The following is a 24670-nucleotide window of genomic DNA, read 5'->3' as shown; positions in this document are numbered from 1 at the left end:
GATTTCTTTTCGGGTATTATGCTGTATTGCGCTTCCTTCTTCTTTGGCCAACATTTGAGACAGAAAGAGGTAGCACAACACGGCATAATACCCCAAAAATAAATCACTATAATATTTTTGGCCGTGAAAATCTCAAATCATGAGTAAATTATTTTTTAATGATAAAGTAATGTTTATAAGACAAGGTTTTTATGCATAGCACAAAGGATAACAAATTATTATAAGCATTAATTAGTCGCCTGAAATATCCATACAAATTGAAAATATCTCCCCGAGTAAAAATAAATGCCGCCGACAGGAATTGAACCCGCGCCTTCTGATGTCCGGTCAGATGCTCTGGACCACTGAGCTACGTCGGCTTATTACCAACCTGCCAAATAATCCAATATGTACAAGTACTTCAATCGACAATTACTGCTTATTATATTTTTTTCACCTATAAACCACAAAATTTATTTTCGTAAGAAAGGCTTTGTTAGTACTGAATTTCACACTAGATGACGTTGAGATATATTATATCTACATTTGTTGGTGAAATATTTTGACTTGTCAAATATTATTTTTTAATGATAAACTAATCTTTATAAGACAAGGTTTTTGCATAATGAGTCAGCGGCATTTATTTTTACTCTGGAGATATTTTCAATTTATATGGATATTTCAGGCGAGTAATTAATGCTTATAATAATTTTTTAATGAGTAAAACCTTAACAACTCTCAAACGTCGCATCTAGGAATTGAACCCAGAATCTCTTCCTTACCGGGGAAGTGATCTGACCCCTGAGCTAATTCAACCATATCAACTTAAGTAATTTTTAACAGTATCACTTCGACGGACAGCTAGCAACATTATCTTCATTTTTTTAGCGGCTATCGTTACGTATGATTGCATGATTCTAACCAATCGAAATCTAGATAGTATTTTGGATAAATACATCCATTTTAATTTAGCGTGCGACATCTATTGACTTTTCTACAAGTCTAGGATAATAAATAAATCTGACTAATGAAGTCGGAATTCAATTAGAGTATAATTCACCTCTTTGGTCCCCTTTATATAAAGTTCACTCCGATAATATAGAAAGAGTTCAGCACATTGATTACATCAATTATGTCAGTTTGATGATACAATTGCATCTAATAACACTGTCTGACAGGAGAATTATTTCAGACCTGGTTGTGTTACACAGAGTCATTAACAACTTAATTGATAGCCCTGCCATCCTTGCCACTATTAAACTCGTGCGGACTAGGAATACAAGACAAAATATAACATTCTTCTGAAATACATACACGACCAACTATCAGACACACTCACTGACCAATAGGATGCATGATCTGGGCAACAAGTATGGGGGTGCAATTGATTTATTTATTGACTCCATTTATAGAATTAAGCATAATCTATACCAACATTTTGTCGAATCCTACAAATCAGAGTAGCGTTGGTAAATTAGTTTTAATGTTTTGTCTTATATATAGTGTTGTTGTAATTACTTTTTTACTTTATGTTACTCTTACGTTTTACTAATATTGCTTCATATTTAATTTTATTTTTTATTATTTCTTAATATTTTCTCACTATACTTGTAATCACAATTTTACAATTGTGTATTTTGTACCTACTTTACAATGAATTACATCTATTTATTGTCAGTATCTCCTGTATAATACAGATATTCTACTATGTACACTACATCATGTATCACTTTTATGTAAAAGCCTTTTTAGGCGTATATGTAAATAAATATAATAAAAAAATATTTAAAATTAAACCAGTTAGAGCAGGGCTTCCCAAACTTTTTTAAACTGTGACGCCCTTGGGAAGTTGCCATATTTTTGCGTTAGGTTGAAGTTTCGAAATCGCCACTCTAGTCTCTGCCTCTAAATTAATTTTTGATCTGTACTTATTCTTAATTACTGCAGCTGCAGAGAAACCTGTCTCACACAAGTATGATGTCGCAAACAGTAATAAAACCCTTAACGCTGCAGTGCTGATGGAACGATATTCTCGCTATAAAGATTGCCTCACGACGCCCCTGGGATGATCCCGCGGCGCCCCGGGGCGTCGCGACTCACAGTTAGGGAAGCCCTGAGTTAGAGGGTTGTTTCTGTTAAAAATTGCGTAAAATAGAATGGGTAAACAAGATGGAAAATTCGTAATTCACAAGAATAATTATGAATTGTTGGAAAGAAATAATATTGAACTCACCACATCGGGAGTCAGGGATGCAGATCTGCCTGATCTTGGCTGGAAAAGATATCAAACGGACAAATCAGTATATAATAAAAAAATATATATATGTTGTAGTTTATTGGGGAAACAAACAGTTTCACAATTGTTTAATGCTTGTGCATTCAAAAATGAACGTGTCTCACCATGGTGTTGTGCTGCGCGAGCCTGGCGGCATACCTGGCTATCAACCTGTGTTCATCATCCCCGCCTCCCATGTCTCCTGGAAACAAAATTAAATCAACTCAATGAACTCCTTTAGCCAACGTTTCAGACATCCTTGCAGTGTCCATCATCAAGGCTGTCTGAAGCACTAGTTAAAGGTAGAGGAAGCGCAATACTGCTTAATTGCATACCACAAAAATCATCATTATGAATTGAAAAATACACATCATGCTCCGTTTGCTGTAGAAATGAGATGTATGATCGTGTGTGAAATGTGAATATCCGCAAAGAGTGCAAGTCTGATGTAAGCGTAGATGGTTTGGATATGTAGAACGAATGAGTGAAGAAAAGAGTGTAAGGAGAATATATGACGCAGATGCAAATGGTAGCAGAAGTCGGGGACGCCCGTGGAAGACATGGCATGATCAAGTGAATCAGATACTTGAGTCGGGCCATGTCAAGAGTCAGAATAATAGAAGAGTATGTATGAGACCATGTATGAATGTGAATGAGGCAAGGAGTGTGTGCCAAGACCGAGTTGTTTGGCGGTTCGTCCTTTCTGCCTACCCCTGCGAAAAAGGCGTGATGGTTAGTTAGTTAGTTGGCAAACTGTATTAGCCCATTCCTTGATTATCAATATATAGTTAAAAATATTAAAAAACAAGAAATATGTAGCACATTTAAAATACTTCAGAAGCATTACAAAATTCAACAAGAAATACAACCGTTGCGCATCGTTGGGACTTATAGGTAAACATATTTAAAAGGGTTAGGATATTATGAAATCGTGTGTAATACTGCGCACATTTAGGGGAATTTTTCCTAAGATTAATTCTGCTTGGGCAAATGAAAAAAATAGGTTTGTCGGGTTGTCTTGATTGTATATGGAATTTTATAAATTATTATTACTAGTAGTTCTGTGACCAGTAGTAGATCTTGCGCTCAAAAAGTATGCTTCTAATGTTCAATTATCTAACAAATCAAAACCAAAATTTTCTCTGAAATCATAAGATTTGTAAGTAGGTACTTAAATACCTAGTACCTACATAATTATAAATATTTTACTTAAGGCGATGTAATACGTCGTGTAATATTTTAAATTGAGCCGCTATCAATAACAACCCTTACGTAGATGGCGATAAGGTTTAAATTCCCGCTTAACACCATCCGCCTGTTTTGATTTATGCATGAAAAAAACATGGCCAAAAAGTGCCTTCTATGTTATTTTGTTGATGTTCAGGCATAAATATTTAATTTTTTTTCGATCATTTTATAAATAACTTAATTTTCCACAATATACACATAATAAAAGCATATCTGAAAATGGGTTTGTAAGTAGGAGATTTTGAACTTTGAAGCAGTTTTCATAGGCTTTATACATTATTTTTTCTGGGCTTATAAAAAGACTTATCTAAAAAATACTCGATTATTTCAAAGGCCAAGATGTATTCTACTCGCAGTATTTAATTAAAGCATCTGAAATATTTCTAGGCGACCAAATTTTCAAACCAAAAACACATGATTTTGCATTACTAAGTATGGCATCGCCTTAACATTTCTTCTATTTTAAATAAGGAATTATACAATTTGTCCAAAGAAATGTAACCATATCAACAATTATTTTTTCAAACTTTCTTCAGGCCGGTACCATAATAATGATTATTCCGATTTGACAGGAATAATGATCGTGCAAACTCTAGCAGGATGAAAAAGTAGTATCCAACACGGACACCATCTTTAACCGGAACATGACAGACAAATGAAATGCCAAATGTTAAAACTGGGCTTATTGCTCAGGGCGCCTACCGAGGTGATTTTGCACAAAAACGGCGCTATACAAGTCATCCAAATATTATTATTATTATTTAATTAGTATTACCGTGGTGCATGGGTCTAGGAGCCCTGGAGTCCAGGGAGCCGGTATGGCCTGTGTGCCCAGGGTGGGGGGCGTGGCCGCCATACGGGTCGGGAAAGCCGTTGTGCATCGCCACGGGAGAGGGCGGCCTAAACAAACAAACATCACATTACGAATTCAAATGTTACTTCTCATCACCTTCTCTTGGTCATATTTGTGTCGGGGACCCATCAGCCTCCAGGCTTCCCTGTCCTGCGCTACTTCGACTTCGTCCTTAGCAGACCGTCTCCTCGCACAGCCTTTAGAGATATTTTCAGAAGTACATTGGCGAAGGTAAATCATTCATCGTTTCGTAAAGCTTTCAAATACGATTCACGAGGGCCTCGGAATCGTCCATATGAATCTTTCGCTTCACAATCTGCGGCGACATCCAAGCTTCTCGAGTCACGTGCCTCGAGCGTGAATGATGAGTTACTTAAAGGTTACAGAGCCCTTGAAAGATATTAAAAAAATGAATCTGATTTCATAATAAGTTTAACAACAGTAGTTATTGAGTTGTTTTAAATTTAAAAATAAGTTAATCCTGTCTAATTGATTATTAATTAATAACATCAACAATCCTCATAGCTCGATGAATATAATAGTCCACACTGATAAAATTCGGCAATTTATGTAAATTTCGGTGACATGGAAGTATGCAATTATTTACGTAAATGTCAGATTTGACATCTTAAGAAGGAACTATTCTGCAGCTTATCAAGGCTTAAGCAAACCAATTTAGCCCGCTTAAATTTGAGCGAGGAATGTCGTACATAGCGAGGATGCGGACCGACTTATAATCTAAACCATAAAGCAGAAATATGTTTTCCAACAATATTCCGTGTTATGAGTATTTGAGGAGGATTCTAGTAACTATATTCTAGTATTTAGACTCACACTATGTGACTCAGGTTGAGGGTCTTCTCGGGCTGGTCAGGGAAGCGGGGCAGGGCGGGTCTGGCTCTGTCGGGAACGCATCGGAATGACTTGCGCAGCGAGTGGCCAATCTGCTTCGAGGGGGATTTCTGCAAACAACAGTCAACACGATATATTGTTTATGTAAACACCACAAGTTTAAACGCGTCTCCACCATCAAGGATCTTGGAATCATGTTTGATAGTAGGCTGACATTTCATGCTCGTACTGAGATTGCTTGTAGCACTTCACTGAGAATGCTGTGCTTTGTTCTGCGCACTGCAAGGAATTCTAGAGATATCCGTGTTCTGACAATTTTATTCAATTTCTTAGTAAAGAATAGACTCGTGTGTCAATAATTTGAAGCCCACACCAGGTAAAGTATTCCCTCATGTTGAAGAGAGTTCAGAAAATAATTAAAACATTTCTCTACATAAGAGAGTGTGGGTCTATCATTGCGACTTTCTCTTGGTTATGCTTGGATTGAACCATGTACGGGTCAGAAAGGATGCGCACATTGCTACACATTTCTTCCGACTGATTCATGGTTCGAAAACTTGGCTATCATGGAGAGCATTCAGTTCTTTGTTCCCGATGATTGTCTTCATCACCGACAGCGTAGACTGTTTTGTCTCGCAGTCCGCAGGACAACCGACTGGCTCTCTTCGATTTCAGCGAAGTTGGGCAAATCCCCAAGATCGCTGACGCAGCAGTAGAGTTTAACAGAGGACGATTTCACCAGCTGCAGTAGAAGTGACAATGATTTACACTATAAAAGGCAATACCCCATTTGTAATAGTTGACCAAGGGATATTTGATGATGGTTTACTAGACTAGTCAGACAATAGGAAGCACGGGACTCACGTAAGTGGTGTACTCCTTGACCTCGTGCTGGTTGGTGTGTCCGTCGGTAGTGTGACCCCTCCAGAAGCAGTCCTGGCAGAGGGTGTAGTGGCTACAGCGTGAGCAGCGGTACCGGAAGCCCGACAACCGCTCCCGCCCGCACACGGAGCATGCTAGAGGGTGGACAACTAGACAAACAAACAGATATTACAATACAATAATAGTCCGTACAATCACAGTCATTGTATAGCCAATCTTTATGCCAAAACTTTTGTTGGTAGATCAGTCTGCCCACCAACTGCATGGCGGGCTGGATCGGGAGAGACCGGTTGAGGAAGATCCTTTGACACATGTCACTCCTGGACCCACTGATCCCTAGATTCCAACCCATCCCACAGTATCCCCAAAGAAGAAGAAAACCAAATCTATTTCTACTGTTATAAAGTGTGCAAAATTACAAGGTTGCAATCAGCGCAGAAGACTGTGCAAGGACGGAGCAGCCCAAAACAAGGTAGGGTGCTCTATTTGTGGGACTTAATAATGAAATAATAATTACCATTTTCAACTGAAGCCAGTCTATGCAGCAAAGGCAGCCAGACTAAGCAAGGAGGGCCGGGATCCGACATCATGGTGTCCATGAAGTCATTCACCGTCACTTTGCCGTGCTGGAAACGTTAAACAAAGAAACTCAGTTAGATTACAGAAGCTACGCAGGTAGTGCCGAAAGTCACTTCAGTGAGGATAGATTCTTTCAAGAATCAAAAGGATTTTCCAATTCAATCTCACTATAGTAGTCAATTGCATCAATATCAGATGTCTAGCACCGACAAAAAGATCACTTAATAATGCCAGATCGATAGGCTTAATTGATGACGATTTTATATCAATTTCCCGAGCACAGTTGCACTCGATAGGCGTGTCGATAGCCAAGCTGATATTGACAATGAAATCACATTACGAAGGCCACAGGCGGGTATTGTCTGTGGATGTACAATCCTAAACATCAAACGGCCACGTTAAAGTATGAATAAATTGACAATGTCAAATTAAAATACTCACTTTAATATACATTGGATGCTCGCATGTACTTTTTCATACTAAAATGGGAGATAATTGGTAAATGGGGTCTTTAGCAATAATTCTCTGAATTACTTTTCTTTAAGCTCTAACGGATTCATCTGATTGTGTATATGATGTCTTTCAATTCTATGAACTTCGATATTCTGCCTCCCATTAATAAGGCAGTAATTTTGTATAACGAACGCCATAATTCTGAAATGCGTGTATATCGACAGTTAACGGAAGCTCAGTGACGGCTAAGACACTGCGCTTAATTAGGCAGCTTTTGTCTACCGGCTATTGGAATAAATTGCTAGTGCTAGATACCTTGATGGGATAGAGTATCCAAGGATCAGCAAGGTTTATGTCCAAAGCTGGAAGCCAGAAGGCTCATGGAGAAGAAGTGATTGATATACATACCCCGGGGAAGAGCATGTCGGTGAGGTTCTCGGAGTAGGGAAAGGAGGGGCTCTCGTAGACGGCGGCGGGGAGCGCCAGGGCCTCCCGCAGGTACTCCGCTAGCCGGCGCCTGATCAGCTGCCCCGACCCATCCGACACTTGCGAGAATACGTCTGCAAATAACACATATTACAGATTATTCACAGTATAGGTTCACACACATTATAGGTTGGCTCTAAAATGTTTTCTGCCGGAAAATATGTGATCAATGACGCTAGTTTCTCGGAGCATATTCCATTGAAATACCAGTAAAACAAGGACAGAATTCTCAACCGACGCCTATGCTCTAAGATTAAATCCGTTTGTTAAGATACTTCTTTAGCCAACGTTTCGGACAGCAGATGCGTACACATCTGCCCTGATGATGGACACTGTAATGCTGTCCGAAACGTTGGCTAAAGAAGGAGGTAGCGCAACCGGCATAATACCAATGAATGATTGACATCTAAGGAGTCCACATAAATGAAGTAATGGATTGTACTTACATCTCAATTTATCCATCAGCTTCCCGGCGCACATCGTGGCTAAGGCCACCTTTATTGAAAAGACCCGGATTTTTCCCACATTCTCCCTGGAAGAAAAAAGATATAAATTAGCATTGTTGACCAAGGATTGAATGTAGAGCTACCATAAGCACTCTGTTTATTATTTATTACTCTTATTCCCTCCATAGCAAGTTCATTGCGTGTTATTTATTTTTCTTGGTTGCACAACAAGGTATTCAACTGCTCAGGTATCCGAGCAGATAAATTGCAACACTGAGGGAATACAAGGCGCTGCACAATAGCAGAATACTTTTGCATGTCGTCTCTCACCTTGCATGCCACCTCAAGTCCTCAAAACACTTCTGGATGGAAGAAGAGGTTCCTGCAGAAGATAGGTGGAAACTTGAGTGGCAAACGACTAATGTGAGAAGTGCCCATCTCGTACATAACCCCACTGAGGGACAGCCTGGGTTCTGACTACCTCGTAAATTCTGGTGTTCCATCAATAGGATGAGGTGCTCCCATAGCCATTAAAGAGTCGGCTCGATGTGAATGTGGTATGGTGCAGACCACCGAACACGTGGTCAACGAATGCCCGCTCCACAGTGATTGACGAGGTCCACAGAGTGACCCTGAGGCTCTAAACTTGCTCGCACACCTAGATGTTTCTCTCCGACAACCATCCACAGGAAAGAACAAAACTGTACTCACGTGGGTGGGCAGTATGCAGCCAGCAGCCAGTTAAGCAGGAGGGCGCAACAGTGGGCGGCGCGCACCTGGTTGGCCGGGGGCAGACGCTTGTTAAGGCTGTGATACAGCGAGGACAGCAGCGTCTCCAGCCGCGCCACGCTCACCTCGGCCTGCGGCTCAAGCGTGTTCAGCCCGTTCTCTCGGAACGCCTCGATCACATTCCAGATGTCCACCGCGTGCACTGGAACCAAACCAACAAAGCGCATGTCATTTACAGTCATTTAGAGGATTCATAGAAAAATTCAAATCTAATTGAGCGTGAGACTTATTGATAAACTTTTGTGAAAAACTGTTGTCACCATAGACGTTCAAATTGATAGACTTGAACTAACATAAAATCAGAGTATCATTAAGACGATCTGGAGGCAAACCACATGACCATATTTTTGGCACCAAGAGAGTTCGAGAAAGCTTTGAATAAACTACGACATCAGTTGTACGTTGACCGCCGAAAAGCACACATTGAAATGACCAGACCCTGCGCAAAAAAGGGAAAATAAAAGCGCAGTCTGGATCTAAATGTTCGTTTTTAAACAGCCCAGCGAAGAGACGCTAAAAATGGGTTGGTTGGGAAAAAACACATTTGTAAAAGTGTCTAACTAAATACTGTAACAAAATATTCAATTTTGGAAACTAGCTCAAACTTTTGTTTACCAGATTTGGGCTATGTAGTTAAGTTTTTTACGCAGCCAACAATTTGCGCGCCATTGTAAAAAGAACAGATTTAATCTTTGAGGACTAAATAGTGATTATTACAATGCGAGTTGCCTGTAAGTGTATCACGCCGCCAACTTGGTTTGTTCCGCTTTTCCTGTAGCAGGTATTAAATATTGGTATGTAAATATTGGTAGCAGGCTTGAACCCAACACACTAGCGCCAATGGCTGATTCGAGCTTTCTAGATTGCCTGGGTGGTCGGTAGCCCGGTGGGTAAGACGCTCGACTAGCAGTTTGGGTTTCGGATGGGTCGTGGATTGCCTATGTCCAAGGAAGGAGGAGAAGATATCTTATTTATTTAAGCCTAAAAAGGCTTTTATATATTTTTAAGTCGTCAGCAAATAGCAGAACTTCAACATTATTAAATTGGTCAACAATGTCATTGATGAATAATAAGAAAAATATTGGGCCGAGGTGGGACCCTTGAGGAACCCCACTTGTGGCCTTGAATATATAAGATTGTACAGAATTAATCTTTACATTAAGTACCCTATGGGTAAGATAACTAACAATCCAACTCAATAATTTACCTTATGAAGAAGATGAAGAAATAAATAACTGTAAAGAGACAATAGAAGGAGACCAGTAGGGGTGGAGGCATAACCTAGAGGAAGCCAAGCCCATCCAAGGCATGTACCCATGATGCTGGTAATAATGGTGTATTGAGTGGTACTCACGGTTGACCTTCTTCTGGACAAAGCGCAGTTTGCAGGCGGTGCGGTAGCTGGCGAAGCGGATGAGGTCGTAGTTCTGCGCGCGCATCTCCTGCAGGAGCGCCGTGCGCGGGTCCCCCGGTCCGCCCTCCTCGCTCATGGCGGCACTGGAACACACAAGCATAATGGACTGTTACAGCCGTAGACAATAGAAACAAAGAGATATATTTGGCATAGCCAACTGTTGTCGAGCTAAGACCAGACTGCATGGACGAAAACAAACGGAGCAAATAAAACATTAATAATTATTTTTTCTAAATTATATAAACAATAAATTTGGTATGATAGTCTTCAGGCCACTCAGAGAGATGAAGAGCCACTTTGCATTTTTTTAGCATTTCCATTGCCATTTTGAAGAAATCAAATGGCCACTGACCGCTTACAAAACTTTGAACGTAAATATGAGGGAACAAAAAATTACAAAACATAGTATTGCCCATTGTACGAAATGAACGCTTTATCATTTTTACAGCGATTAGCATTTAAAATTTCATTCGCGGATGAAACTAGAATGACCGTTTTTCATTTTTAGGTTGATATACTGCCAGAGTCCCAGAGCCGGGGTTTTTGGCTATGTACTTGGTTTGGGATCAACGGGTTCAGAATACCGCTCAAAACTTCTCCCAGCTGTCCGGAGCCGATGGTATTATAGCGACCCTGGGCGGAGTGTGTTGTGAGACTGAAAAGGGAGATTTATTATTATATTCGCATTAGCTGCACGCAGGAGGCCATGAGGAAAATAACTCCCTTCAGGGACTTGGGATGCTGTGTGAAGGGTCTTATTAGGATAGGAAGTAGAGGAAGTTATGGGAAGGAAAAAGGTACGAAAGGTGTGTAGGTATCTAGGGGTCCCGGTGCGGTGCAAGGCGATGTTCCTAGAGACTCCTGCTGTAGAGGTCAAAAGGTCTCCCACAACCAGTCTCTCCCAATCTGACCCGCCACGCAGTTAGTGGGCAGACGCATTCGCCGCCAAGACCCGGTCAAGCCTCACCCCATGAACTCGGACGCACGGGCAAAGCTACCAAACGCAACGAACCACTTAGGTTATCTCATTAATGGTTCCCAGGATGGCAGTACCCATAACCGGCTATAAAATCGATGGGTAAGACGAGAGGGTCAGATTTGGCCACCAAACAAACCTAAAAAGCCATTTGGACACATGAACACGATCTCAACACACTTATTTATTTTATTCTTACGTGTGGTTTTTTGTGATATTTCACCCTCCATGGTAGGGATGACCCTGTGTTATGGCGGGTGAATTTTATAGTTTGCGGACATAGAATCTATACATTACTATAATATAAGAAAGAAAAATGATGTATAGCTAGTTTGGGTTGCAAGAAGAGGATGGAGAAGTTAGAGAATTATGAGAAGACAAAAAATTTGAGAAATTATTATTATATAGATCACACTAATTAATTATGTACATACTATACCACTAAGTTAGGGAATAAGGATATATTATGTTTTGTCTGAAAGGTGATTAAATTGATACAGTGTAGAATGAATGGGTATTGTAGTTGTAAAGTATTCCGTGTGTAAGGATCCATTTCGTAATTTGTTTTTTAAAGGAATGAGGTTGACTCACGGTTTTTAGGTTTTCAGGAATAAGGTTAAAGATTTTAGGAGCTAGGAAGAAAAAGTAAAAGAAAAACTTAGGGTTATCTGTTCCGTTCATGTAATGAATCTGAAAACAAAATACTGCTTGAATTATTGCGTTTCATGTTTACGCTTTTGTCTGATTAATGTTGCACTTTTTATTTGAAAACACTTGGCATTGATCCCAATAACGCACCTTTTCAATACAAAACTTTTGTATCTAACATAATGGTTTGTTTATGAAAAGTTTAATGATCGCATGTATTTCAGGCGTGTACGGTTTATAAATAATGTAGAAGAACTGGTAGATACCAGATACTCTCAGTATCGCCCTGGTGAAAGACCACCATTCAAAATGGATTGCTTGAAATGATGATAGCCATGTTTAGTGATCAGATATGGTTATTCCCGAACTTTCTCTTCTCTATCTTCTTTTCCTCCCCACTTCCTTCGGGATCACAATATATCAAGATTGGGGATGCCATAGTCCCTCCGGCTTTGAGCAGTTGCAACTATTGAGCAGTATTAACAAAAAAATATTTCTAAAAATCCAATATCTGACTTAACCTGTTAACCGGGGAATTCCGTTTTGAATTACGCAGCATATAACGAGAGCGAACTCCTTCACTAGGACGTATCAGTACGTCACGCACGGAGGACGTAATTTCATACTATTATTTTTTTTCATTTATGCATTATAAAAATGATAACATCGAATTAAAAAAATAGAAACTTTACAAACAATTATAAAGATTACAAAAAATATAAAAAAGGTTATAATTACAGAACAATAAACAAAAGCACACAGATAAAAGAGAAACATTGAGTTAAAAAAATTAAAAACTCAATTTCCGTGTGATATGCTCGGAAATATACGTCCCGCTCGTTCCAGGGCGCAACATATATTTCAAGGACGTATTCATATGTCCTACCCGTACCCGATACTGTTTACGTTTGACGTATTTATACGTCCCGCCCGGTTAACAGGTTAACAGCTTGTTAAAAGAACAACAAAAAATTGGTAGGATAAATTATAGTAGTTAAGTATGTACCAGGTAAGTATGGCACTGTATATTATCTCCATATATAGTTAGTAATAACAGAAGTTCTTACAGAACTCGCTACCATCAATAAAATAACCCTATTCTGGGTACCAGGACAAGTATTGAGGACAACGAGTATATTGACATGCTGTACAGGTATTGAGGGCAACGAGCGGGCTGACGAACTAGCAAGGAAAGGGGCGAAAGCACCACTTGTAGGATCCGAGCCGGCCGTAGGAGTAGCAGCTTGCCACACAAAATTACATATTGATAGGTGGGTCAAATCCCAGCACCGCTAAGAATGGGAGAGGGCACCAGGAATGAGACAATCCAAAGTACTCATAAAAGGACCAGACCCTAGACGAACCAAGAAACTACTCGATATGGACAGAAACTCACTGAGGGAACTGGTAGAACTACTAACGGGACACTGCCATCTCAGGAGACACATGCAGATATTGGGAATGGAAAACACCAACAGATGCAGGAAATGTGAAGAGGATGAAGAGACTCCAATTCACCTTTGGTGCCAATGTCCCGCTCTGATGGGAACAAGGCTCAGATACCTGGAGAGACATGCAGTAGAACCAGAAGACATAGCCACATACCCAATAACAGCCCTGGTGAACTTTATTAAAGGGACTGGGTTGTTGTTAAAGGAATGAGGTAAAATGAGAGATAGCACAATGGGCCTATGGACTAAGTGCTCACGGGAACTACGTTTAAACCGTCTCCGCTTTAAAAAAATATATATATAGTAATAACATAGATCATTGTAGAAATGTATTATATATTTGTACAGTGCCCTTGAGGTGATTTTGCACAAAAACGGTGCTATACAAATCATCCAAATATTTTTAGTTAGATAATAAGTGGAAGGAAGTATTTCAGTTTCCGAAATGTAAATAAAACATTAATAGCTATTTTGTTAAAATTAAAATCGATTGTTCCCTTGGCGGCCATTGTTAAAGGTACTTTCAACACTTTTGTTCAGTTTGCAATGTTTTCTGTGTATTTCAAATGCCCTATATACATCTTACTTTTTATGTTTCCGTAAAAGCAAATACTGTTTTAGAAACTAATAAAATTATCTCTCCGGTGTACGCGTTTAAAATAAACATTGATATTTCTAAATAATAAATTTTTTATATCAAACGTGAAAAATGTTGTCAAAAACGATAACCACATTTTAGCTTAATTTTTTACTCCAATCGTAGAAAAATTGAGAGAACTCGAAATTTTGAAAACACATTCGTTTTGTTTGGGGAATTTGTAAGAAAACTGTAACTTCACTTTTATTTCGTTCATATAATAAAAAATAATTTTGAAAGTTAAACTAATTTTTACGATAAATATTTGAGGCAAACTGGAAAGAATTATTATTTCTCTTCCTAACGTCAAAAAAATTACGTATTTCCGCATGATATAAAAAATTACGTATTTCCGCATGATATAAAAAATTACGTATTTCCGCATGATAGAAAAATTACGTATTTCCGCATGATAGAAAATTTCGTATTTCCGCATGATAAAAAAAATTGCGTATATCCGCATGATATAAAAAATTACGCATTTCCGCATGATATAAAAAATTGCGTATTTCCGCATGATATAAAAAAGTACGTATTTCCGCATGATATAAAAAATTGCGTATTTTCGCATGATATAAAAAATTACGTATTACGATTCCGCTTGATAGAAAAAAAGGTAAAAAATACTTCTATAAAATATGGAAGCCAAAGGTGTCAAGGTTAGCTTTTTTCTTCTCCTATTTAACCCAGATATGAACCTATGTTCCTAAAATAGTTTCTTAGGTTTTAATAAAAAAACGTTTTTTTTTTAATTTAAAAAAAACTATTTTAAAATTATCATTTAAAAACAGGCGTGAAGAAAAGACGTTAAATTATCAGTTTTTTTTAACGAAATCGCTATCAAAATTTATTATTTTCCATTGTAGGAAACTGAAATACTTACTTCTCATTATTATCTAACTGATACGAAGTGTTTTTTTTAAGAAAATGTGCGTATTAAACGTGTCCCTATTTTCTGATATTTACCATTTTTTTTACATATACCATCACATTAATAATTCTGTTACGCATTTTAAAAACACTTGCCAAATCCCCCCTTCATAATTAGGTGATATATGTGTGAAACGCAAAGTAAGAACTTGATTTATTTCGTCGCGAGAGGCGACAGGCTTAATATTCTCGCATTCAAATGCCATTTAAATAAATAAAACATTATTTAAAAAAAAAACTAAATAGAACGCACCTGGCGACGAAACTTCAAACTGAAATAGAAGTGTCGGATAATTGGCGCGAATTCCGCGCGGGATTTTATACATCTGTTTTTTTTTTTAAAGAAAATAATAATGACAAAATGTATAGCTCTCCATTGAGGTGTGATCTATAAGATATAAGAGTGAAGTAAGAAATTCGAGCTTGTTTCGTGTGCACGGACACGCCCAAAAACACTGAATTTCGATTATTTCGATTTTTTTACTTTTTAAAAAATTTTGTAGCCGGGACATTAAACAGTTCATATTAACCCCTTAGCGACCGAATTTTTTAAATTTAATTTCGGACTGGATTTACTCCAAAATGCGACCAAATCGACTCCGAATGTGATGTATGACCAGTTTTTCCAAATTTACTGCGAGTTTCCGGACACCGCGTATAAGAGTATCGGGCGACGTGGTTTTGAATTTCATACAAATCTACAGTTTTATTGCGAGACTGACGAAAACTTGCACAACTGACCTTCAAAACAAGAGGAAAGACACTGTCCATATGAAATTTCTAAAAACCACCCCATCCCCTTTGGCACTCCTCAAAGCATATTTACTAAACTTCTTGATGAAATTTGGCACACTTGATTTCGAAAAACCCCGGAAAAAGCCGGGGACTTTCTATTTATACAAAGAAGAGTGTCTGTGACGGGCGGCGTGGATTTGATTTTTATACAAATCTACAGTTTTATTCCGAGATTTATGCAATTCACCTATAAAAAGTGCTATAAAGTTATGAAAAGGGATGAAACAAAAACATTTTTTAGCTATCGTTTAATCACTTTTCATAACTTTATAGCACTTTTTATAGGTGCGTTAAATTGTCATTTTGAGGAGGTAGCATGGAACCCAATTTCGCACACTTGACCTTCAAAATAATACGTCTACATGAGTTTTCGAAAAACCTCCCCATCCCCCATTACCACCCCATCAGAATTTTGATACTTCTTGATGAAATTTTGCATACTTTACTTTTTACTGTCTACATATAATTTCGAAAATCTCTGCGTAAAGCCCGCCCAACTCCGGGGACTTCAGCTGGCTTCTAGATCACACCTTTACACAGACATATGAATATATAGACTAGAAATTAAAGATGAGGGGTAAAATCAACTGTTGAAGAACGAAGGGGGTAAAGCTGACTGTGATTCGTCAATAAATCAATCTGACAGTATATAGGCATCTCGCATTATAATATCACCATTTAGTTCTTAAAAGTAAAATCTGCTTTTGAATGAATAGACATTTTTACATGGGAGCGCAAATTACTCGCCACGTTATGAATAAATTTGCGAAGTCCAAATTCGGCAAAATAAATTTCTTCTATTTTCAGAGTCCAATATTTCGTTTACGTATTTAGTTAAGACACTTTTATAAATGTTCATAATTTACTTCCCAGCAACCAACCAGCTTTGTGTTTCGCGTCCATCGCGTGATAGTATATGTTTCTACAACTGATCCATATTATACGATGTGAATATGCTTAAAATAAAGTAAAATAATGCTTATATATGGAATGTAATACGACAATTGGGTTTATTCTCTTTTTCACATCTATTTTTACAAGTTTTCATACCACAAGCCACCATTTTGCCGTGTTATTTCGTAAAATGAACCGATGATGCCTCGACCATAGTTCGCACAAGAATGATGACGTCACGTTTTCTAAATTCACTTGAGGCCATACGCGAGCACAGCCGGCTCCAATGGAACCGGTATGGGGAGTGGGGAATAATACGCTTTTAATCACTTAGGGCAGGTCTACTAATATTCATATGTCTATGCACCTTTATGATTCACACTATCCGTTTGTGTTCAGTGTTGCTGGCAAAGTTAGGAATATAATTGCGTACATTATACAACACGAGATTTCTTTTATAAACACGTTTTTATTTAAATATCAATGCGATAAGATCAATAATATAATGATAATATGGCAGAGCGCCATCTGCCGCAAATCATGCTGAAACATCAATCAATTATCGGAAAATTGATGGATTGCGAATTCGGGAACGCATAACTAACGTCTGAACTTTATTTATTTATTTTTATTATTATACATTAGCTGACGTTTACCCGGCGTTGCTAGGGGTTATCCTTAGGAGATAGACATATACCATCAAGGACTTTTCTGTAGGCCTTATTAAGGCGCACAATTCCGTAGTATATTATTTGGATGTATCTCATAAGGTTTAGCCAGCGTTAGCAATGTAGTGCCCGAAAACATTTTTTTACGACTTGATTATAAAACATGGACTTTTCTCTACTTTCTACAAATATAATATGCATGTATTGTATATGTAAACCTTCCGGAAGAAATTCTCTAAATGATAGTGAAAACCCTATCAAAATCCGTTGTGTAGTTTTTTAAGAACTAAGCGCACAAACAGACAGACGCGGAAAGCGACAATATTTTATACTAGCTGACGGGTACCAGGCGTTGCTGGGGGTCACAGACATAGGAATTAATAGACGAGAAGATAATGGCGAGGGGTAAAATCAACTGTTGAAGAACGAAGGGGGTTAAGCTGACTGTGATTCGTCAATAAATCAATCTGACAGTAAATAGGCATCTCGCATTATAATATCACCATTTACTTCTTAAAAGTAAAATCTGCTTTTGAATTAATAGACATTTTTACATGGGAGCGCAAATTACTCGCCACGTTATGAACAAATTTGCGAAGTCTAAATTCGGAAAAAAAATTCGGTTCTATTTTCAGAGTCGAATATTTCGTTTAAGTATTTAGTTAAGACACTTTTATAAATGTTCATAATTTACTTCCCAGCAACCAACCAGCTTTGTGTTTCGCGTCCAGACGTTTCTCGGTGTGATAGTAACAACTGATTCATATTATACGATGTGAATATGCTTAAAATAAAGTAAAATAATGCTTATATATGGAATGTAATACGACAATTGGGTTTATTCTCTTTTTCACATCTATTTTTACAAGTTTTCATAGTACAAGTCAACATTTTGCCGTGTTATTTCGTAAAATGAACCGATGATGCCTCGACCATAGTTCGCACAAGAATGATGACGTCACGTTTTCAAATTTCACTTGAGGCCATACGCGAGCACAGCCGGCTCCAATGGAACCGGTATGGGAAGTGGGGATAATACGCTTTTAATCACTTAGCGCAGGTCTACTAATATTCATACGTCTATACTGGGGGTGTTATCCTTAGGAGATAGACAAATATCCTCAGGGACTTTTCTGCAAGCCTTTTTAAGATATTAATTCCGTAGTACATTATTTTGATGTATCTCATAAGGTTTAGCCAACATTACCAATGTAAGTGCTCGAAAATATTTTGTTACCATTCGATAATAAAACATCCACTTTTCTCTACTTTTTACAAATATAATATGCATGTATTTTATATAGAAACCTTCCGGAATAAATTCTCTAAATGATAGTTCAAACCCTATCAAAATCCGTTGCGTAGTTTTTAAGAACTAAGAGCACAAACAGACAGACGCGGATAGCGACTTTATTTTAAATTATTTAGAGATATTAGACTATTTATAAACGCCAAAAACAAACCAACATGCGGGTTAAACAGAGAAATCTATTTGACAATGTTCAAACTGCTCGCGATACTTGAAACAAAGGGCATAATCTCTTACTTATCTCTCCCGCTGAAACAACATTTTGCCAAAGAAATTTTAGATACTTTTGCAACAAAACTAAACAATGCTCTTCCACTGTCCGTTAGACAGAACACAAATTACACGAAATATACTAAATTGGAAACCAGAAGTCGTGGATCAGCCAAGACAGATCAAACATCAACGGTTTTTGAACCTCGTTAGTATTAGCGATGGTACGATGTTGATTGTATTTTTATTTTGATTAGTAGTTGTACCCCGCCACGCGTTGGATGTGGCTCCGTCTGTCTGTGCAGATATAGAAGCAATAGCGATAGTTGCTTATACGTCCAAGCGCTGTTTGTCCAACAGATTGCGATGTTTTTTTAAAAGCATGTTTTTACCAGTCACAGGTGACATCTATATAGTATTGGTATATAAAACACACGCGTATGCGGAATCAACGTTGTGTAAAAATTTCAAAGCAATCAGTGTAGAACTTTCGGAGATTAAAGATTTTAAACAAACATTCACATTTTTATTTATACAGGGTGTCCGGAAACTCGTAGTACAAGCGGGAAACTGGTGAATCTACATCACATTTGGAGTCGATTTTGTAGTATATTTTTTTTTATTTGAGCTTTCGTTATCGAGTAAATCGAGTTTGAAGTTGATTTTTTTTTTTTTTTTTTTTTTTTAATCAAATTCTTATAAATTATTACTGAAGATCAAAGTACCCAACTAATTAAAACTATTTGAAAGTAAAACAAATGAAGAAACTCGGATTTGAAGCATTATTTTGAAATCACCCTTCATTTAACCCGGTGTTATCATAAAATATTTCTGCTCTGCAGGGTTAAAACATCTGTTATTCAACCCTAAACACCAGAAAAAACTTTAACCCTAAAATAGCCGAAAAATATTTTTTTTTGGTTTTTTTTTTTTTTTTTGAAAATGCTCAAATCAAAAAACTTTATGTTTTTTTGGGTTCCCCATGTGGTGTAGATTCTCCAGTTTCCCGCTTGTACTACGAGTTTCCGGACACCGTGTATAGAAGATATTTATTTTATTTATTTATTTAACGCCCAGAGGGCTTTTACATGGTTGGTAGTATAATTTTAATTTGACAAATACTTTCAAACATAAAAAATAAGAATAAAATTACATTTGATAAAAGCTATGTAACAAGTTATACAAACACAAGAAACAAAAACAGAAAATTACAGCTATTTGTAGGTTTACACGATGTGTTTAGGAGTATTGTTGAAATAAATGTTTTAAATGATCCACAAAACTTGCCAAGTTGGTATTGAATATGTCAACATCACCCAAGTAATGATTTCCCATGGTGTGAAGTCGTTGTATCGGAGAGTGGGCAATGTAGTTACGCTTATGTGTGCTGCTGTAGAATATTGTATTTTGTCGTGTTGTTACTGTGGGTGTATGTATGTTTATAAGTTGCAGGAGTTCACAACAGTCGAATTTAGAGTTAAGTATTTTGAATAAGAACGTTAAATCGTTTATTTTACGTCTATCTTCTAATGTATGTATTTTTAGAGTATTTAATAAGAAATTGTATTTTAAGTCTTCGACAGGGATATTTAATTTAATATTTATAAAACGTAGAAATTTTTTTTGTATTCGCTCAATGTTGTTAATGTGAATTTTATAAGATGGAGACCAAACTACTGAGTTATATTCAATTAGACTTCTTACTAGAGATACGTATAATAGTTTAATGGCTTGCAAAGAATTAAAGTTTTTAGTTGTTCTTAATACGAAGCCTAGTGTTTTCATACCTTTGTTCACAATTTGATGGATATGATTGGTGAAACTATATAGATAAGATTGTGTTGTAAACTATGTTTGCAAATCCAGAGGCCATTGAAGTAGCCTAGAGGCGCCTTATCGACGTGATTGGTCCACGACATAAGGGTTTGCAATCCCACAAACCCGCAATCTCGCATTCCGCAATCCCGCGGGATTTCAGCAATATTGATCCCGCGGGATTGAAAAAATACTAAATTTACTCTAAAAACATGAAATTGAAGAGAAGCAGTGTTCAATCTTTGATAATGAAAGAGGAACTGAACTTGATGTTAGGAAGATAGGATACAGACGCATCTCAAGCTCGGAAACTTCAAGAAATTGATTTTGATTAATGAAATGTCCCCTTTTGAAAACGGAGTTATCAGAGAGAGATACATCCAGTTGGCACACACCTTCAACAATTAGCGCAAATTGAATTAGATATCTACTCGCAGTGTTTAATTAAATAAACTACTAGAATAATTCAACCTAATAACATAATAATAGCAACAGAGCGGCTTATCAAAAACTATTCTCATATATGACAAGGGAATGTGTCAACTATGATATCTAATATGTCAACTTAATTTATTAAAATTATCTGAACGTAGAATAAAGTTAATGACCTAAAATGTTTATATAAAATCATAAATTCAATAATTGATAGCCCTGAACTATTATACTTGATTTCTTTACATATACCTCGCAAACCAACAACGAGGCATTATCTACCGTTCTATTGTGATAACTCCAACACAGAATCTCAATTCTATTTCCCCGTTCGCCGTATACAAAATTTGGGTAATGACTATAAAGATGTTGTTGATATATTCAACACATCATTCACCAAATATAAACAAGTCATTGCCCAATTTATTTCAGAAAGAAGAATATCAAATTTAATATAATTTAACTATAGAAACTAAGTAGCTCTGTTTATCTTACCAATGTTTTGTAATTTTCCTAGCTTTTTTCCATCTTGCATGGAGGAGTGTCTAGTTTCCACTTTATTTCGTTTTTACATTGTTTTTGTTTTAGAGGTGGTGTTTTATTTTGTCTTCTATTTTCTTTTTGATTTTGTTTTTTGATTTTGCATTGATTTTGTTGTGTTTATTTAGATGTTCTTTCTGAAAAAATAACATGTAAAAGCCCAGCCGGGCGTGAATTATAAATAAATAAATATCTCGGTCCTAAAATATATGACAAAATCCCCTCACAACTGAAACTGTGTGAATTGTCATCCTTCGGTCCAAAAATGACAAAATAGTTATTAGATCTCAGCAGGACTGATTCCGAAAAATTACTAAAAAATGTAATCTGATAATTATTTATCACGAACGCCTAGTTTTATCGTCGCTTTTACATACTTATTTTCTCTCAAATTTTAAATTTTAACCAATTTTTTTTATTATTCTTATATTCGCCATTAGTGTATTACCTACTCAATTTGCTTGTCATATTATTCAACAAGGTTAATATTATGTAATTGTAATTGTGTACATATATGATAATCTGAAACCTGTTAATTTGACTGTACTTCAACGGGAAACCTTTCTAGTTGGAAAGTCAAAAGCTTCCTTCCATATAATCTAATGCAGAGGTTCCCAAAGTGGTCTATATGGACCCCCAGGGGTCGATATTGACTTGCTGGGGGTCCATGTCAGCGAGAAAAAAATTTTGGGGTCCACGAGATTCAAATGGGGGTACATACGAGCGGACCCCCATTTACCTCAAGTCAACATTTAGGAGTTCCGTAAATGATACAATAGACCTAACACAAATATAATAGACTGAGAAATAATTTATTTGATATTTATTTTTATATTTATATATTATAAAGTTGTCAATTGAGGTATATAAATAGAGTCTACTTCCTTTTCTGGTCAGAATTAATATATTCAAGCAAAACATCGCACATTGGAAGCAGCGAATTTTCCTAGTTCCCCAACTTGTTTTTGTAAAACGTCCAGGGTAATAATGACGTTCAACATTTAAATGCACTTCACACAGACTTCAAAACTGAGTTTGAGGACATTTTGACTATGGAAATGCAACGTTGAAGAATCGGATATCATGTGACAAGAAAAACTGACCGGAATAATCACTGACAAAGAACTTAAGGGGCAGTTCTGTACGGCCAGCTACAGAAAGAAATTCCCGTTGCTTATCCTGCTTCATTTTCATTTGGTGTAATACCTCACAAGGGTGCCCCTGTCTGCCCAATGTAAAGACAAAGCAACTATACCCCCACCCGGTTGTTGGACAGGCAAGTGAAAGGAATCTTCTTACGAAAAGGAGAAATGATTATCACATGGGACGTTAATAGTTTTAGAAAAATTCAATATTCGGCAGGCAGGCACGGCAAAAAAGTTTGGGAACCTCTGATCTAATGTTTCATTTCAAAATAAATAAATTTTAGGTAATCAAATTTTCAAACAAACACAATAATTTTGAAGATCGCAAACAGACAACAAACTCACGACCTAATTATTTATTTATCTTAAAACGTGTGAACGAACTTGATGACCGTTTGAAATAGAAAATGTCACGATAACCTAATCTACATTCTTCAAATAATGCTGTTGAACAAATAAAATGTAGCGCAAATAGATTTAATGGCAATACCAAGCCAACAATATACTAGCGATCAAATTCACGATATTAATCAATGATTTAATTCAAAATTTAAGCTTTACAGCAATAAAATCAAAAACGCAGTCCTGCTAAACTAAATAAATACATTATTTTTTAATGATAAACTAATGTTTATAAGACAAGCTTTTTTTATACATAGCACAAAGGATAACAAATTATTATAAGCAATAATTAGTCGCCTGAAATATCCATACAAATTGGAAATATCTCCCGAGTAAAAATAAATGCCGCCGACGGGAATTGAACCCGCACCTTCTGATGTCCGGTCAGGTACTCTGGACCACTAAGCTACGTCGGCTCTTATTCCCAATCCGCCAAATAATTCAATATGTACAAGTACTTCAATCGACAATTATTGTTATTTTTGTTCGAAAGGATTCGTATAAAATACATTTTTTATCGATATATTCATTCATTAAAAGGTAGATATTTGGAAAAAATATGTATAAATTACAAAACATGTATTTTTATGTTGACGAATAAATTTTGCCATTTTCGATTTGCCGCCAAAACGTTATGTTTATTTGTGAATTCGGCGGCGCACAGTGGGCTAAAAATCGCCTTACATAGACATGAGACTTGAATTTTCAAGGGTATTTTTTTTGCTAGAAATGGATTTTGCTGATCATTACTATGCTATAAAATTTCGTATGAAGCAGTTGTGTGAACAAATGAAGGAGTTATAATTTTTTTAAGAAAAAATTGTATGGCACTGACATTAAAAATGAGGCTATCTCTGGAATCATAAGGTTGGCCATTCTATCCTTACACACAGATATACTACTATTTATTTGTATTTTTTTGACATTGGTATTGTGGCGCAACTTGCGATTTTTTTTTTAATCCTCAAAGTTGAAAAAAACACTTTTTAATGTTGATGATTCATTTTAATGCTTAAATGCTTTACATATGAGTATGCTTTGTCTAGTTTACAATATTTTATTTACACTGCAAGCGAAATTTTATAGCATAGTAATGATCAGCAGAATCCATTTCTAGCCAAAAAAAATACCCTTGAAAATTCAAGTCTCTATGTCTATGAAAGGCGATTTTCAGCCCACTGTGCGCCGTTGACGTCACGCTGGGCGACGTTGGTGACGGCCATCTTACCAGACATTGGCGTTTTCTGTGTCACAATGGCGTTGTAGCCAGTTGGAACCATTTCGGAATGTGCGGTTATTGTTCATTTTTAAAATCAATAATTATTAATGAAAATATTAAAGTTACACATTCTTGATACGATCGTCAGAATCAGAACAAAAACTTTGAAATCTTTGACACATTTTTAACGGTATTCATACATAGTCGGTGAAAATAGCGCATTTACCGACGGGCTATTACGTAGTCGACAAAAATTGATGGCGCTGCGCTATTTTAAAGGGTTTTAAATGGCAACACCAAAATAGCTCATACGAAAATGAATGTAAGTTTTAAAAATCACAAT

At 36.9% G+C, this 24670-nt stretch overlaps 1 protein-coding gene across 1 annotated transcript in view; it reads right to left on the bottom strand.

Annotated features, from left to right (window-relative positions):
* Dyb (Dystrobrevin) overlaps positions 1–24670 on the bottom strand; it is a 68236-nt gene that overhangs the window by 30429 nt on the left and 13137 nt on the right. The window contains exons 2-11 of the mRNA XM_089648529.1: positions 10197–10339; positions 8765–8984; positions 8054–8139; positions 7530–7681; positions 6607–6715; positions 6072–6238; positions 5190–5317; positions 4278–4402; positions 2380–2453; positions 2213–2251 (exon numbers count right to left, since the gene is read on the bottom strand). Coding sequence (XP_089504655.1) covers positions 2213–2251; positions 2380–2453; positions 4278–4402; positions 5190–5317; positions 6072–6238; positions 6607–6715; positions 7530–7681; positions 8054–8139; positions 8765–8984; positions 10197–10332 — 1236 coding nt within the window. The 5' untranslated portion in view covers positions 10333–10339. The remainder of the gene's footprint in view (positions 1–2212; positions 2252–2379; positions 2454–4277; positions 4403–5189; positions 5318–6071; positions 6239–6606; positions 6716–7529; positions 7682–8053; positions 8140–8764; positions 8985–10196; positions 10340–24670) is intronic.

Source organism: Hesperophylax consimilis, chromosome 28 (assembly GCF_061612785.1).
Source record: "Hesperophylax consimilis isolate HC1 chromosome 28, BYU_Hcon_1.0, whole genome shotgun sequence".
Lineage (NCBI taxonomy): Eukaryota > Metazoa > Arthropoda > Insecta > Trichoptera > Limnephilidae > Hesperophylax > Hesperophylax consimilis.
The sequence above is the reverse complement of the archived record's forward strand: the minus strand, read 5'-3'. Positions and strand labels throughout refer to the sequence as shown.